The 15438-nt window shown below is 37.4% G+C and overlaps 1 protein-coding gene across 4 annotated transcripts in view; it reads left to right on the plus strand.

Annotated features, from left to right (window-relative positions):
- The window catches only part of LOC126481244 (tumor susceptibility gene 101 protein), a 159848-nt gene that overhangs the window by 5992 nt on the left and 138418 nt on the right, over nucleotides 1–15438 (plus strand). For all 4 annotated transcript variants that reach the window (XM_050104860.1, XM_050104867.1, XM_050104876.1 and 1 more), the window contains exon 3: nucleotides 12206–12290. In XM_050104860.1, coding sequence (XP_049960817.1) covers nucleotides 12206–12290 — 85 coding nt within the window. The remainder of the gene's footprint in view (nucleotides 1–12205; nucleotides 12291–15438) is intronic.

Consider the following 15438-nt stretch of genomic DNA (forward strand, 5'->3'; position numbering starts at 1 on the left):
CGACCCATTTTGAGCCTCCATTACCCAATCACTTTTTTTTTTTAGCAGATGTTAAAAATACCACTTCAGCTGTAAATTTCTGTTAGAAGCCCATCTTCAGGTGTTGTAGCTGCGCTGTGGACTCCGAGTGCCGTGTGTACCAGGTGCGGTGTGCTGCCTATGAGCGCAGAACAGTGACTACCCCACCAAACTTTGTCTGTAAAAAAGATTTCCTGTGCCATATCCTCAAACACCCCCAAACTTCCACTAAACCCAAGAATTAGCCATGAAGGAGCACCTCCTTGTCACACAGAATCATCCATGAAGTGAGATACAGCCTACACAAGATACTTTCCATCTCTCCTAAAGCGATGTTCCATCACTCACCCAACCTGCACTACATTCTAATCCATCCCTATGCCACTCCCATCCCAACCCCCTGCCACAGGAATCAAATCCCTCCCCTGCACCACCAGCCTCTCTGAACCATGCGAAAGGGTCATATCCTTGCAACATATTGTTTGCTCCCTTATTCGTTCTGGGCTCCATCTCTGGTAGCTCACATTCCCCATATCCTGCACCAGCAGATCCCCCTCTCTCCATGATGTTACCCCCTCCCAGTTCGTTCTGCTTTTCAGTGAGTGGCCTCCTGTAATGTCTGAAAAAGTAACAATATGTGAAACTTAGATTAAATTTATTGCCCTGTATGTAGCCTTAGAATTGATTAGTCACACATATCGTAATCTATAATTGGATGAAGCATGGTATGTGATAATAAATATTTTGTTTGAATATAATAGAAAGAAACATTCCATGTGGGAAAAAAATATGTATAAAACAAAGATGCTGTGACTTACCAAATGAGAAAGCACTGGTAGATAGACACAATAAAAAACTTGTGTGCGTGTGTTTGTGTGTTTTTTTATTGTGTCTATTTACCAGCGCTTTCTCATTTGGTAAGTCACAGCATCTTTGTTTTAAATATTTTGTTTGATTTACATATATTATTATTGCAACTTATTTATTTCATGGCCTTCATTGGACCACTTTAGTCGATTATACAAGGGTTTATACATGGAGTAGTTATTATTTAGTAACCCTATTCAGTTCAATAATATTTCAGTAATACGATTCAATAATAGGTCTACAGTGGTTATATAAAGGATTGTTATAATTTATTGCTATATAAAGTTTATGCTCTTCTGTCTGCCCAGAATATCTTCATTCTTTCAATCTTTTTTTTTATCACACCACCTATAGTTCTTCTACTGATCTTCATTTGTATTATGTTTATGTTCATTGCCGTACAGTAGGTCATCTACTGTAGTCGGTGTCCTCTTATGTCTTCATTAATTTCTGTAATCCATTTAATGTTGCTCTTAATATTCCACCATTTTTATATTATTATCTTGCAAATTATGTTTTTTACTGTTCACACACACACACACACACACACACACACACACACACACACACACATTCATTTTCTTTTAAATGCTATTCTGAGCCTGATTGTCTGTGATATTTCTTGTAGCAGTTTAACTTGTTGTCTGGTTTCTTGAACATTGTTGGCCAAGGAGACCAAGATCATCAGCAGATCCCAAGCAGTATGAACTTGTATAATTTTGTGCTCTTCCAATCCTTTGGATTGTCCTTGTGCCATTCTCTCATTATCTGATCGTCATTAGATGCATTTTCTGTGGTGTTTCTTAAGATATCTGTAATATTGTTTTTGCAGTGTGTACCAGAGACCAGCCCAAACAAATGTAGCTTGTCATGTATTTCATATGACACCCAGTGTTAATGGAATGTGTCAGTTTGTTTCCTGTTACAAACAGAATAGTTTTCAAAGTGGAATTTTATGTGCCTATTCGGTTAAGCGACTCCAAATGAGTCAAGTGTGGTATTCATTTTATCGCTAAATTTGACTTTTGGTTTGGTATTGGTTAGAGTAAGTTGCATTAGTTTAATTAGTTTTAGAGAAGTGGTTGTTGTTGTTGTGGTCTTCAGTCCTGAGACTGGTTTGATGCAGCTCTCCATGCTACTCTATCCTGTGCAAGCTTCTTCGTCTCCCAGTACCTACTGCAACCTACATCCTTCTGAATCTGCTTAGTGTATTCATCTCTTGGTCTCCCTCTACGATTTTTACCCTCCACACTGCCCTCCAATGCTAAATTCGTGATCCCTTGATGCCTCAAAACATGTCCTACCAACCGATTCCTTTTTCTAGTCATGTTGTGCCACAAACTTCTCTTCTCCCCAATCCCATTCAATACCTCCTCATTAGTTACGTGATCTACCCACCTTATCTTCAGCATTCTTCTGTAGCACCACATTTCGAAAGCTTCTATTCTCTTCTTGTCCAAACTGGTTATCGTCCATGTTTCACTTCCATACATGGCTACACTCCATACAAATACTTTCCGAAACGACTTCCTGACACTTAAATCTATACTCGATGTTAACAAATTTCTCTTCTTCAGAAACTATTTCCTTGCCATTGCCAGTCTACATTTTATATCCTCTCTACTTTGACCATCATCAGTTATTTTACTTCCTAAATAGCAAAACTCCTTTACTACTTTCAGTGTCTCATTTCCTAATCTAATCCCCTCAGCATCACTCGACTTAATTTGACTACATTCCATTATCCTCATTTTGCTTTTGTTGATGTTCATCTTATATCCTCCTTTCAAGACACTGTCCGTTCCGTTTAACTGCTCTTCCAAGTCCTTTGCTGTCTCTGACAGAATTACAATGTCATCGGCGAACCTCAAAGTTTTTACTTCTTCTCCATGAATTTTAATACCTACTCCGAATTTTTCTTTTGTTTCCTTTACTGCTTGCTCAATATACAGATTGAATAACATCGGGGACAGGCTACAACCCTGTCTCACTCCTTTCCCAACCACTGCTTCCCTTTCATGCTCCTCAACTCTTATAACTGCCATCTGGTTTCTGTACAAATTGCAAATAGCCTTTCGCTCCCTGTATTTTACCCCTGCCACCTTCAGAATTTGAAAGAGAGTATTCCAGTTAACGTTGTCAAAAGCTTTCTCTAAGTCTACAAATGCTAGAAACGTAGGTTTGCCTTTTCTTAATCTTTCTTCTAAGATAAGTTGTAAGGTTAGTATTGCCTCACGTGTTCCAACATTTCTACGGAATCCAAACTGATCTTCCCCGAGGTCCGCTTCTACCAGTTTTTCCATTCGTCTGTAAAGAATTCGCGTTAGTATTTTGCAGCTGTGACTTATTAAACTGATAGTTTGGTAATTTTCACATCTGTCAACACCTGCTTTCTTTGGGATTGGAATTATTATATTCTTCTTGAAGTCTGTGGGTATTTCGCCTGTCTCATACATCTTGAGAGAAGTGGTAGCTTTCTTAAAATTTTTAATGCTGAAGGTCTGTTAAGGCAGTCATATGCCATCTTAAAAGTCTGCAAATGTTACTAACAGAGATTTGTTCCATTTTCTGTAGTATGCCATAATTACGTTTAAACTAATGATCTGATCTGCACAGCTTCTCCATGGTCTGACACGTCCCAGATATTCTTCTAAGTCCTACACTAGTGGTTCCATGATTCTTCCATATAAGATTTTGGATAAAATCTTGTATGTGCAGTCTAGCAGAATGGTCCAGCTGTAGTTGTCCAGATTGCTCTTATCTCCTTCCTTGTTTATTAGGTGAACGGTGGCTGTTATCCAATGTTGTGGGAATTGTTCTGTTATCCAAACTTTTGTTAGAGCCATTTGCATGGAGTACTTAATTGCATCACTTGAATGTTTCCACATGGAAAAAAACTTATCTTCTCCAAATGCTTTACAATTATTTTCTAGTTTTTGAAAGTTGGAGGGTCAAATTTGGTGGGTTTAGTTTTTATCAGGATATTTACATTGATTTGTAAGAGTTCTTTACATTTCATAAGTTTATTAAATGCTTTTGCCATGATTTCAGTATTTTCTGTGTTACAGTGTGCCATTCTTCCATCTTCATCCTTTAGTATTAGTGTAGGAGGCTCATGCTGTTGTTTCCCAAAAATTTTGTAGTAGTTTCTGAAATTGGTTTTGTTGTTATTACCTTCTATAAAATTTATTATGTCTTTATGAAGTCCTCTTTTGAGTCTCCTAATGTTTTGAGTGAATCTTTTCCTTTCATTTTGAGGTTGATGGCATTTTTTGTCTTTGAAGCTTTAATCATGACTGGTGTCTTTCTTCATGGAATTTTTTACTTTCTGGTGTTCAAGGGAGATAGATTCTGGGCTTGGTTTTGAGGCTTGGTACCAGTTCTCCTAGATCATCTGTCAAGTGAATGGTGTGTGTTACTTGTTGATATTTGTCATTTTTCATTAGCTGATGTGGGTTGTAGCTCCCATTCGTTTTTATTGATTTTTCCATTCTTTCCCTCTGACTTAGCAAATTTGATTTTTATTTTAACTAAGTAGTGGCCTGAGTCTATATCTACATTTCCCAATACTTTTAATGTTGTAAGTTTCCTTATGAAATTTTTTTATGTATATAGACATGGTCTAGCTGCCATTCTCCCTTCCTCCAATCTGTGTATTTCCACATTTTAAGCTTAGACTTCTTCTTGAAGTACCAAGTGAGAAGGCACTTTGGTTAGCACACTGGACTTGCATTCAGGAGGACAATGGCTCAAACCTCCAGCCATCCTGATGTAGGTTTTCTGTGATTTCCCTAAATTGCTTCAGACAAATGCCAGGATGGTTCCTTTGAAAGGGCACAGCTGACTTCATTTCCCATCCTTCCCTAATCCAATGGGACCAAAGACCTCACTGTTTGGTCCCCTGCCCCAAAGCAACCAACTTCTTGAAGTATGTTGATTTAGATAGATGCTGTGCTCTTTGCAGAGTTCTAAGAGCCTTTGGTCATTCTTGTTTGTTATGTTATGTGGGCTTCATTTTCCAATTGTCTTGATATTTTGTTTATTTTCCCAACTAGGCATTGAATTCTCCCAATAAGATTTTCACATTTCTCTTATTTATCTATTCATGGTTTGTTTGGTAAGGTCCCAAAATTTTCCTTTGTTTTTGTTAGATACTTTATTCATTTGTAGGAGAATGAAGATTTATTATTGTGTAAGTTTTATTCATTGTTTAAAAGTTACAGGTTTTTGTGGTATTGCTTGACAAGCAGTTACTGAATCTGTTATTTTTATATTTACTTCAAATCCTGTTCCAAATTGGGGCATTCCTTCAATGCCCTTTGCCCTGGTTTCCTTTTATAAACTTGTATCCTTGTGGTTCAAATGGCTCTTCTATTTTGTCTCTCATTTCTTGGAGCTCTCCTATTAAAACATTTTGTAGATTAGGTTCAAGTTGGACTGTGGTAATTTGCTTGTGAGTTGGTGAGCCAACGAATCCCAGCACAAAAATAAGATTGCCCAAATAGATTTTGGTGTGTAGCATAGCCCAAAATACACATTAATCATCACAGTATCCTATTTGTATGTCTTATTTCCAATTTTATTGAAAATTCTGGTGATCTGGTGAAATTCTAGCCTTATGTAACAAAGTACATGCAAATTTCATTTACTAACCATATGAAATTATGAACTAGCATCTCATTCTCTACCTACAATCTCTCTCACAATTCACCATGTTGACCTCTCATGATTCATCATGTTGAGCCACTGCCAGTAACAGAACACAATGGAAAAGCCTCTGTGAGCATAAACACACTTTTGCCACTTAGATATTTAAGATGATCTGTAACATGTGACTGTCAGTTCAGGTTTCTATCAATATAGACATCTAAAAATTTAAAATGTTCTGTTACATTTATTGATTTACCCTCATGCATTATTTCCATAGGTTTAGTCAGGTCTTGTACAGTAGGCCACCTGAATAGCAGGTGTTGCTGTTCACATAAATTCAGTGAAAGTCCAGATGTAGAGAACCAGTATTTATATTTTTGAGTGTTGGAGCTTCTCTTTTTCAAGCCTGATTGTAACACTTGCATCGTCAGCAAAGTGAACAGTTTCTGTTTCGTGGATATACGATGGAAAATCCTTTGGATATAAGAAGAGCATAGTATCAATCTCTATGGTACAGCTGTATTGGTTACCCCCCTGAAGGTTCTGTTTCATTGTATAAATCCCCCCTCCCCAGAGGTTCTTAAAGCAACATTATGCATCCACAAATTTAGACAGGATGTAAAAAAATGACAAGATCAGCTAGATCGCTGATGCTGTAATATTTGAAATTTTCTGGAAGAATTCTGTGAACTGCACAATCAAAATGCTTTTGACAAGTAACAGAAAATAGCTGTTGTGGCAGTATATTGTCATTCTGATTTTGTGTGATTTGACTCTTGAATTGAAAACTGGCCTGTTCTTAGAGAGCCCATTAAAAACCCAATTTTAAGGTGCTTCGAACCATTCTCAAATGGTATCCATACAAGATCCATATCATACAGCAGCTTGCACCACAGGACACATGACAACATGTTGACTTCACTCTCCACTTTCTCGCGAGGATTGAAGTTGACAAGGCCTAGCCCTGGATAATCCTATGGACAGTCAAAGCTCATTTTTCTCTGAGGGTGCAGTGAACACAGAATTGGTGAATGCGGGGCTCTTCACCTCGAATCACTGTGCATGAAATTCCTCTGTATGGTGAACGCGTCACTGTATGGTGCGGTTTCACGGCTGCATTCATTATTGGCCCATTGTTTAGAACAGGATGGCATTCAAGGACCAAGGATGTGCAGCGTGTCTGGTCAGCGTTACTGTGATATGCTTCGCCAGCAGGAGAGACACACATTGAACTGAAATGTTTTCATGCAAGATGGGGCCCCACTGCACATTTGTCATGAAGTTTACCTGCTTCTCTGAAACACACTTGGAAATGATCAAATTATTCCTATTGCTTGGCTGGCATAGTCACCTGATATCACTCCCTGTGATTTATGGTTGGGGGGCTACGTGGAGGACTGGGTTTACCAGGGGAACATTCAAACATGTACTGATCTGAAGCACAGCATATCAAGAGAGGTAGCCAGCATACCTATGGACGTGCTTCATTCTGCTGTGCAGAATGCAATCCTGTGCTTTCAGAATCTTCTGGACACTGATGGGTGTCATATTGAGCCCCTTTTGTATCAGTAATGGTATCGGTATGTAATGGTATGATGTACCGTAGCAGCACATTAAAAGTGTTTCAGCTGAATTCATTCTGCATCATTATTTCCCTTTCTCAGGTCCTTGACATTAATGCTACCAAGTTTGGTACTCTTACAGTAATTAGTTTCCATGTTATAATGTGTTAAATAGGGAAAGTTTAATTATAACCACCTGGTACTTTACTGGATTTAGTGAAGTGTACAATCCAACACGTCTGCCCATTTAAAGGAAGTTTCCAATCTCTGTGCCACCTGAAAATCATATTAAGATCTGACCCAATATTTGTGCAATGTTTTTCAAATAGTACTTAATTTTAAGTAACTAGACAATTTGTAAAAAGTCCGAGGTTGCTATTAATATTGTCTGCCAGATCATTGCTACATAACATGAACATCATTGGTTATGATTCCCTCCCTTGGGGCACACTTCGCTTTTGTCAGTGACTCCCCATTGAAGACAACATGCTATTTCCTCCCTACCAACATATCCTGTATCGAGTCACAAATTGTGTTTGATATCTCATATGATAGTAGTTTTGTTAAAAAATGTTGGTGTGGTACCAAGTCAAATGCTTTTCAGAAGTCAAGAAATAGAACATTCAGCATTCACTCGATTGCCTTGATCCATGGCTTTCAGGATGCCATGTGACAAAAGTTCGAGGTGGAACCCATGCTAATTTGTACGAAGGTCATTTTGATAGAGCTCAAAATATGCGCTAAAAAAATGCAACAGATGGATTTCAGTGACATTGGACAGTAGTTTTGTGGATCACTTCTGCTAACCTCCATATAGGTGGCCGTGACCTGTGCTTACTCCAAACTGCTGAATGAAACAGTTTGTTCAAGGGATCTACAGTGTGTTGTAGTTAAATAAGGGGCTAATTCAGCTGCTAATTATGTATACAGTCTGATAGAGATATAATTGGACCCTAGAATATTGTTTAATTTTAATGAATTTAACTGTTTCTCAGACACTAAACTTTCACTTTGCTACCCTCTGTTTCTGTTCCTGTGCATCTGTGAGCATCTTGACACTATTCTGGTGCCACTGACATCCTTCATGACTAGAATTTCTTAGGTTTTGTGAGAGATCTTTCAATAAGATCCTGCTATCGTAGTCAGTAGGCTTCACATCTTATCTTGTCGTTTCGCCTGCTAAGCACGTTTCATTTAACATGTTTGTATCTATGTCACAATGCTTTATTTTAAACTATTATGCAGTCATTACTGTTTCTTTAGAAATTCCTTTACAGCGATTTTGTATCATGGAAAGTGTTTCCCACCATGAACTGTTCTGCTAAGCTCATATCCATCCAGTGCTTGGTCAGCTATTCTATTAACTGTCGAGCAGGCGTGCCTACGTATAAAGTCTGCCAATCACAAATAACATTGTCGTGTGACATTCTGTTGTTGTTTTCCAATTGCGAGCCTCTACCTATTCCTTCATCATTGCCTCAGCTAATACAGTGATAAGTGGTATGTTGTCACAAAAACTGCGAGCTAGGTGAGAAAAAATTTACGATCTATCACTCAGATTCTGAGCTAGCAGTATAACCCCACAATGAGGCAGTTGTCTACAAGATAATTAGTAATTGAATAAGCAGTTGGGAGGGGTCTGATGCAACTGCACTGTTTAATGCTCTGAGGGGTCCATTGCTGAGGAGTAGCACTTGTACATGGCAACAGAATGATCCAGCGAAAGCTACATTGTGTTATTGTTTAATTAAACAGTAATTTAACTTATATGAGTTTATTTTATGATTGTTTGATTAAACCAAGGTTAAACTGTGCTTTTGCTCATTCACGTTTACCTTGGGGGGAAAAAAACAGCTATTCTTTACATGTGTACAAAATACACCACGCACCTGCTCGTGTTAAGAAAATCAGCACGCCTACTCAAGGGTTAAACTTGAGCCACAGTTGTACTACAGAAGCCTGCTCAGAGGTGAATGTGTTAAGTTCCTCTTTGAGGTATGACACAGCTGCCTCGTTATCTAGCTCACTAAACATGTAGAGGTTTGTACGCGTTTTAGTTGCACTTTTGTAGTATTATGATCATCGTTGCTTTGACTGCCTCACAGTCATTGGTACCAGTTTCAGTGTTGAAACCTCCAAGGAGGTCAGCTCTGTTTGTTGTTGCAAGTTCCAATATATTTCCATAATGAGTGGGCTTCTGAACTATATATATATATATTTTTCCAAATAGTTTACTAAGAGGGCATTTAGTTTTTTTCATAATATGCACCAAAATACTCATTTGAGAGTAGGGTATTGTGTAATACAGATCTTTTAAATTGTATTCATTATTATTAACACCAAAAAGCACATTAAATATGGAGTGCAGTCCTTGATTGAAGATATAGCAGGCAGAGGGATCATTGTGTTTTATGTTATTTGGCTGATGTAAGGAGTCCTTTTACATGTCTCTTAATTTAATTTATAGATTTCATTTAATTCTTCAAATGACTTCAGATAGAAACAGGTAACTGTACAGTTTATTCTACAAAAACAGACACAAAAATCTGCACATTCTTAAGAGTATGGCACTGATGATCACTCCTTACATGCATGAGCATTGTGCACATACTAATGTGGTTGATGTGACCGCTCAAGTTATTGAGAGAGCACTGTCATATGAAACAATTGATAATCACAATAATTGGTTTTAGACTGAGTGTTAAAGTAAACAGTGGTCATTGAAAGACACGTTTATGAGTCTTACAAATATTTCAGCAAACACTAGCACAAATTTGCCATTGAAAATCCTTTATCATGTGGCACATCTGTGAGATCGACTTAGCCCCACAGATACTTGTAGTTCTCATTATTTACTTGCATTGTATAATATGCCATTAAGGAACATTGGGATTCTGTATTTTCACCATTCCAGATGTTAAAATTATAAATTTTCTATCAGTCTGTTGAAGTAGATTTCTGTTTCAAATCGTTACACGCACCAGTATGACCTGTTCAGTTTTTGTTTACAACCTCTTCATTGTTCTGAATGACTGTAAATTATCATAGCTTATATGTCTCTAGTTAACTACAAACACAGCTGGTTGGTTGTTTTTCAGGATAAAACAATCTTAATAACTTTACTTTAAGCTATGGTTTAAAGTGTGTGCATGGTGAAGTTTGTCAGCTGTTTTAAGTTTTTTGGGGTGCTTATAAAATATTTTCAGAATCACGTCATGCTTAGAGATGTCAGTTTGTTTTTCAGACTTTTGTGTTGTACAATTTAATGGTTGGTTTAACCTGCAGATGTCTGCTTTCAGAGATATGTATAGACTTTGACATGAGCAACAATTAACTCATAGATGCCAGATTTGTTAAATTTTGTTTTGCTTGTGTTGTTTGTACTGAATTTTTTTTACAGTTTACCATTTTGATCCCCCTCCTCCCTTTGTCCCTTCATTGTCTCTCCCCACCACTACCTACATTATTGCAGTAGGTTAATATGTGATATCTGCTTTTGTTAAAATGTTCTCCCCCTATTATGCCCCTTTTGTGGTCTGCTGACAGTGTGATGGTTTTGCAAGATATTCTGCAACATTAATTAACTTTCATCTGTAAACTGAGGTGACAAAAGTCATGGGATACCTCCTAATATCGTGTTGGACTTCCGTTTGCCCAGCATAGTGCTACAACTCATGTGACATGGCTCCACAAATCATTGGAAGTTCACTGCAGAAATATTGAGCCATTCTGCCTCTGCAGGTGGCTGGTGCAGGATGTGGTGCACGAACTGAGCTCTTGATTATATTCCGTAAATTTTCGATGGAATTCATGTCAGGCGATCTGGGTGGCCAAATCATTTGCTTGACTTGTCCAAAATGTTCTTAAAACTAATTGCAAACAATCATGGTCCAGTGACATGGTGCATTGTCAGCCATAAAAATTCTGTCATAGTTTGGGAGCATGATGTCCATGAATGGCTGCAAATGCTCTCCAAGCAGCCAGTCAATGATCGGTTCAGTTGAACTAAAGGAACCAGTCCATTCCATGTAAACACAGCCCACATCATTATGGAGCCACCAACAGCTTGCACAGTGCCTTGTTTACAAATTGTATCCATGGCTTTGTGGGATCTGTGCCACACTCAAAACCTGCCATCAGCTCCTACCAACTGAAACTGGGATTCATCTGACCAGGCCACAGTTTTCCAGTCATCTATGGGCCCAACCGAAATTGTCCCGGGACCAGGAGAGGCACTGCAGGTGATGTCATGCTGTTAGCAAAGGCACTCGTGTCAGTTGTCTGCTGCCATAGCCCATTAATGCCAGATTTTGCCACACTGTCCTAACAGATATATTCGTCATACATCCCTCACAGTGTTGCTGGTTTGTTAGCACTGACAACTTTATGTGAATGCTACTGTTCTTGGTCATTAAATGAAGGCTGTTGGTCACCGCATTGTTTGTGGTGATAGGTAATACCTGAAGTCTGGTATTTTCGGCATTCTCTGGACCAAGTGTAACTTGGAATATTGAATTCCCTAATGATTTCTGATGCGTCTAGCTTCAACTATCATTCTGCATTCAAAGTCTGTTAATTCGTGTCATGCAGCCATAATCACATCAGAAACCTTTTCAAATGAATCACCTGAGTGTAAATGACAGCTCCACCAAAGCACTATATGTGTACAAGCATATCACTATCCCGTGATTTCTGCCCCTTCAGTGTATTTAATAACGCCCAAGAAATTTATTTTTATGTCTTCTTCTGCCTTAATGGTGAAATGACTTGTACATCCACCACTGTGTAAGTGGATAGTCTGGGTGTAAAAAAAAAAAAAAAAAAAAGGGGGGGGGGCGCTGATGTATAGCAGCACCAGTAAATTATTGTATAGGTGCGACATGTTTCAGAGTTTTAGAATGTCTACTATTGTTTGGATTTTTCCTGTTTTCTGTATACTGTTTCAGTGTCCATTTTTGGTGCAAGGGGGTCAGTAAACCTCCAGAAATAATGGTGTCATAATGTTTCCTTTGTTAAAAAATATTTAGCAGTAATAGTTTCTTAGGAAATGATGATGCATTGTTGTATGGCAGCTGGATACGGTTTTTATTTTGTTGTTTTTATTGCAGTACCAGAATCCTGATGCAACAAGAAATGATGTTATGAATGCTCTAGACCAGTACCGTGGCCTAGGTGCTCACTATGAACCATTTGGTGAGTTTAAGTGTAAGAACTAAAATATTGACAATTTGATGATAGCTAGTTAATACGGTCTTATATGTTGTTTAAGTTGTGCACTCTGTTCTTTTACATTTCTGTATTCCCTCCATTTCAACATTCACTCTTCACTTACTGTAATATTACAATTTTAATGTGTGTAAGTAAGGGAAAGCTCACACATCTGAGTTGCAATACTTGAAATGTGATTTTCATTATATTTGGTTTTTGTTTTGTAAATGTGACCATAAGTTACCGGAAAAAAAAGTTATGGAGGAAGAATTTTATCGATAGAGCAAGGCTGGGTGCATGTGCTTACCTGTCGTGACTTACTTGTTCCTGTATGGTGCAACTGTGATTATTGTGCTTATTTTGCATCGGGAAAGCTGAGTAGTATACACAGCTGAGCAGCTAGTGACAGACTAAAGATAATCACTCACCAAACAGTTGAAGTGTTGAGTCATTGCGAGGTGCATAAACAAGACGGAAAACTTCACTAGCTCTTGGGAGAATCCTTTTCCAGTCTAGAGTCTCTCTCTCTCTCTCTCTCTCTCTCTCTCTCTCTCTCTCTCTCTCTCTCTCTCTCACACACACACACACACACACACACACACACACACACACACAGAGCTACATTGAGCTGGTGCAGTGTAGCTGTTTAGGTGAGGGTGGGAGATTCAGCGAGTTGTTACCATCACTCTGAAGCATGTTAATTTTCTTTTTGATATTAGCACTGTAAATTACTACAATACATTGAACAACTTTAAAATTTTTGACACAGTTCCTCATAATAAACTAAAGATCAAATTTTACATCATAGTTCGTGCATACTTCTATTGAAATTATCTATAGATACACATGCTTCGAAATTAGTGATACAAAATGCAAAAATATCAGTAGACTTGGCCGCATGAATTTTAGTTTGTCTTCTTTCTCCTTTACTTGCCCTGCAAATAGGACTTCATTGTTCTTTCCTGCAAACTACAGCATTTATTTCTAGTCCTTAGATCATCATCATTTTTAAGTCCATATTTTCACAATCAGACACATTGTGTAAAAGATTTCACCATCTTGACTATGAGAAAATTAATCTAATATTACTTTTCTTGAAGCCTTGTATTTATTTTTTGTTATTTTTTCAGATGTAATGTGCTTTAGAATTAGTTTTCAGTTTCTTCAATCTGTCAAAGGTTTGAAATTCAATTCAGCACTTTTTTAAATTCTCAGTACTGTTGATTTCTCTTTTTTTCTACCCCTAGTTTTACTTTGTGTTGCTGCCTTAGGAAAGCACCAGATTTCATCACCTTCACCATTTCACTTTCTGCATTTCACTTATGCTTACTTATAGGTCTTTGATTTTCTATGGTAAGTCTAGGTCTGCAGCCCAAAACAGCTGGATTTTCTTTGTTTGTACTAGGTTCTTGTTCCGTTGTGCACTTCACTTCAACATGTAAAGCACCACCTACAACTTCTAGGTTGTATATTGCTTGTCATATAAAACTACCTAAACAAATAACTTGCCCATAACAGTCAAAAGATATTGTAAACTTTGCTTTACTGCAAGCTGTTGCCCTCAAATGCCAGTGTTTTCAGTTTTTGCTAAGGTGAACTGTTGATAACAGCTTATGAAGCCTTGACTCAACCAGTTACATTAACGTTATTTACACTCCAATTATTTTCTGTGCTTGGGTCTGGCTGTTTTTACATATTCTAAGCTGTCATGTATCTTTCGAAGTCAGATCATAGTTCACAATTTTAACGTTTAGTAAAGATATTGTAACTCTTTCATATATGGCAGAGGGCTAAACTAGCAGTTGAATTAAATGGATCATACCTTGAAAATAGTTAATATGAAAAATATTAACAAAAGTAAAACAAGGATAATGGAATGTAGTCAGAGTAAATCAGCTTATGCAGAAGAAGTTAAATTAAGAAATGGCACATTGAAAGTGGTTATTGAGTTTTAGTATTTGGGCTGTAAAATAACAGAAGTTGGCAGAAGTATAGAGGATATAAAATGCAGACGATCAATCGGAAGAAAAGCAGTTCGTAAAAAATTAAAATTGTTCAGCTTTGAATATAAATTAAAGTGTTAAGAACTCCTGAAAGGTATTTGTGTGGAATGTGGTTTCGTGTGGACGATACACAGTTAAAACAAGAACGGAACAGAAGCTTTCAAAATGTTGTGTTACAGAAGAATGATGCAGATTAGGTGGGTAGATGAAATAACTAGTGAACAATCCGTTTTACACCACTGATGAATTTTTTGAAGAAGAAAATACTGCATTCTATTGTGTACCTATTTTATGTAAACCAGTTTACATCAATATTGTAGTTTATGTAGAAATATATGCTCTTGACTTTGTCTTTTGCTGTAATCAGCCGAATGACAATAAAATTTTGTTATTATTATTATTATTATTATTATTGTTATTATTAGTGAAGCAGGTTGGAGAAAAAAGAAATCTGTGGCACAATTTGACACAAGATGGAGTCAGTTGATACAACACATCATGAGGCATGAAGGAATTATCAGTTTGGGAGTAAAAGGAAGTGTGGGGGAAAGAGTGTTGGGAAACAAAAGGCCAGTTACAGTAGCTGTTTTAAATGGATTTAGGTTGCGAAAATTACTTGGAAGAGGCTTGCACAGGATAGAATATCATGCAGAGCTGCATTAGACTAATCTTCAGAGTAAGACAATGGTGACAACAACTTGTTGACTTGTGATTGAGGCTTTTACTTTGCACTTGACAAAATCATTTTTATTGATTAGCAATCTTCTTATGGTTAACAGTGGAGGGAGACCAATTGTCAGCTGTTGTGGAATTTGATGTTTACATATCGTCCATTTAAGCAGAGATTCAGTTGGTGAGAAATTCAAATTGTTGTATGTACCTTTAGTTGAAATGTATCACAAATCTTACCTGTTGTTGTAACATCTAAGTAAAGGTATATTTTTAGTGAAATGTGGGAATTACCCAGTTCTAAGAACATTACAAAACTCTTATTGAATATTCTATGCCAGAATTGATTTTTGCCAATAGATTCATACACACTTTTTCTTGTGTGAAAATTGGATGATGTTATGAAACTCAGATTCCTTGGGTGTTAATGGAATTTTATGTTGAGAAATTCTTGCATATTG

Source organism: Schistocerca serialis, chromosome 1 (assembly GCF_023864345.2).
Source record: "Schistocerca serialis cubense isolate TAMUIC-IGC-003099 chromosome 1, iqSchSeri2.2, whole genome shotgun sequence".
NCBI classification, from domain to species: Eukaryota; Metazoa; Arthropoda; class Insecta; order Orthoptera; family Acrididae; genus Schistocerca; species Schistocerca serialis.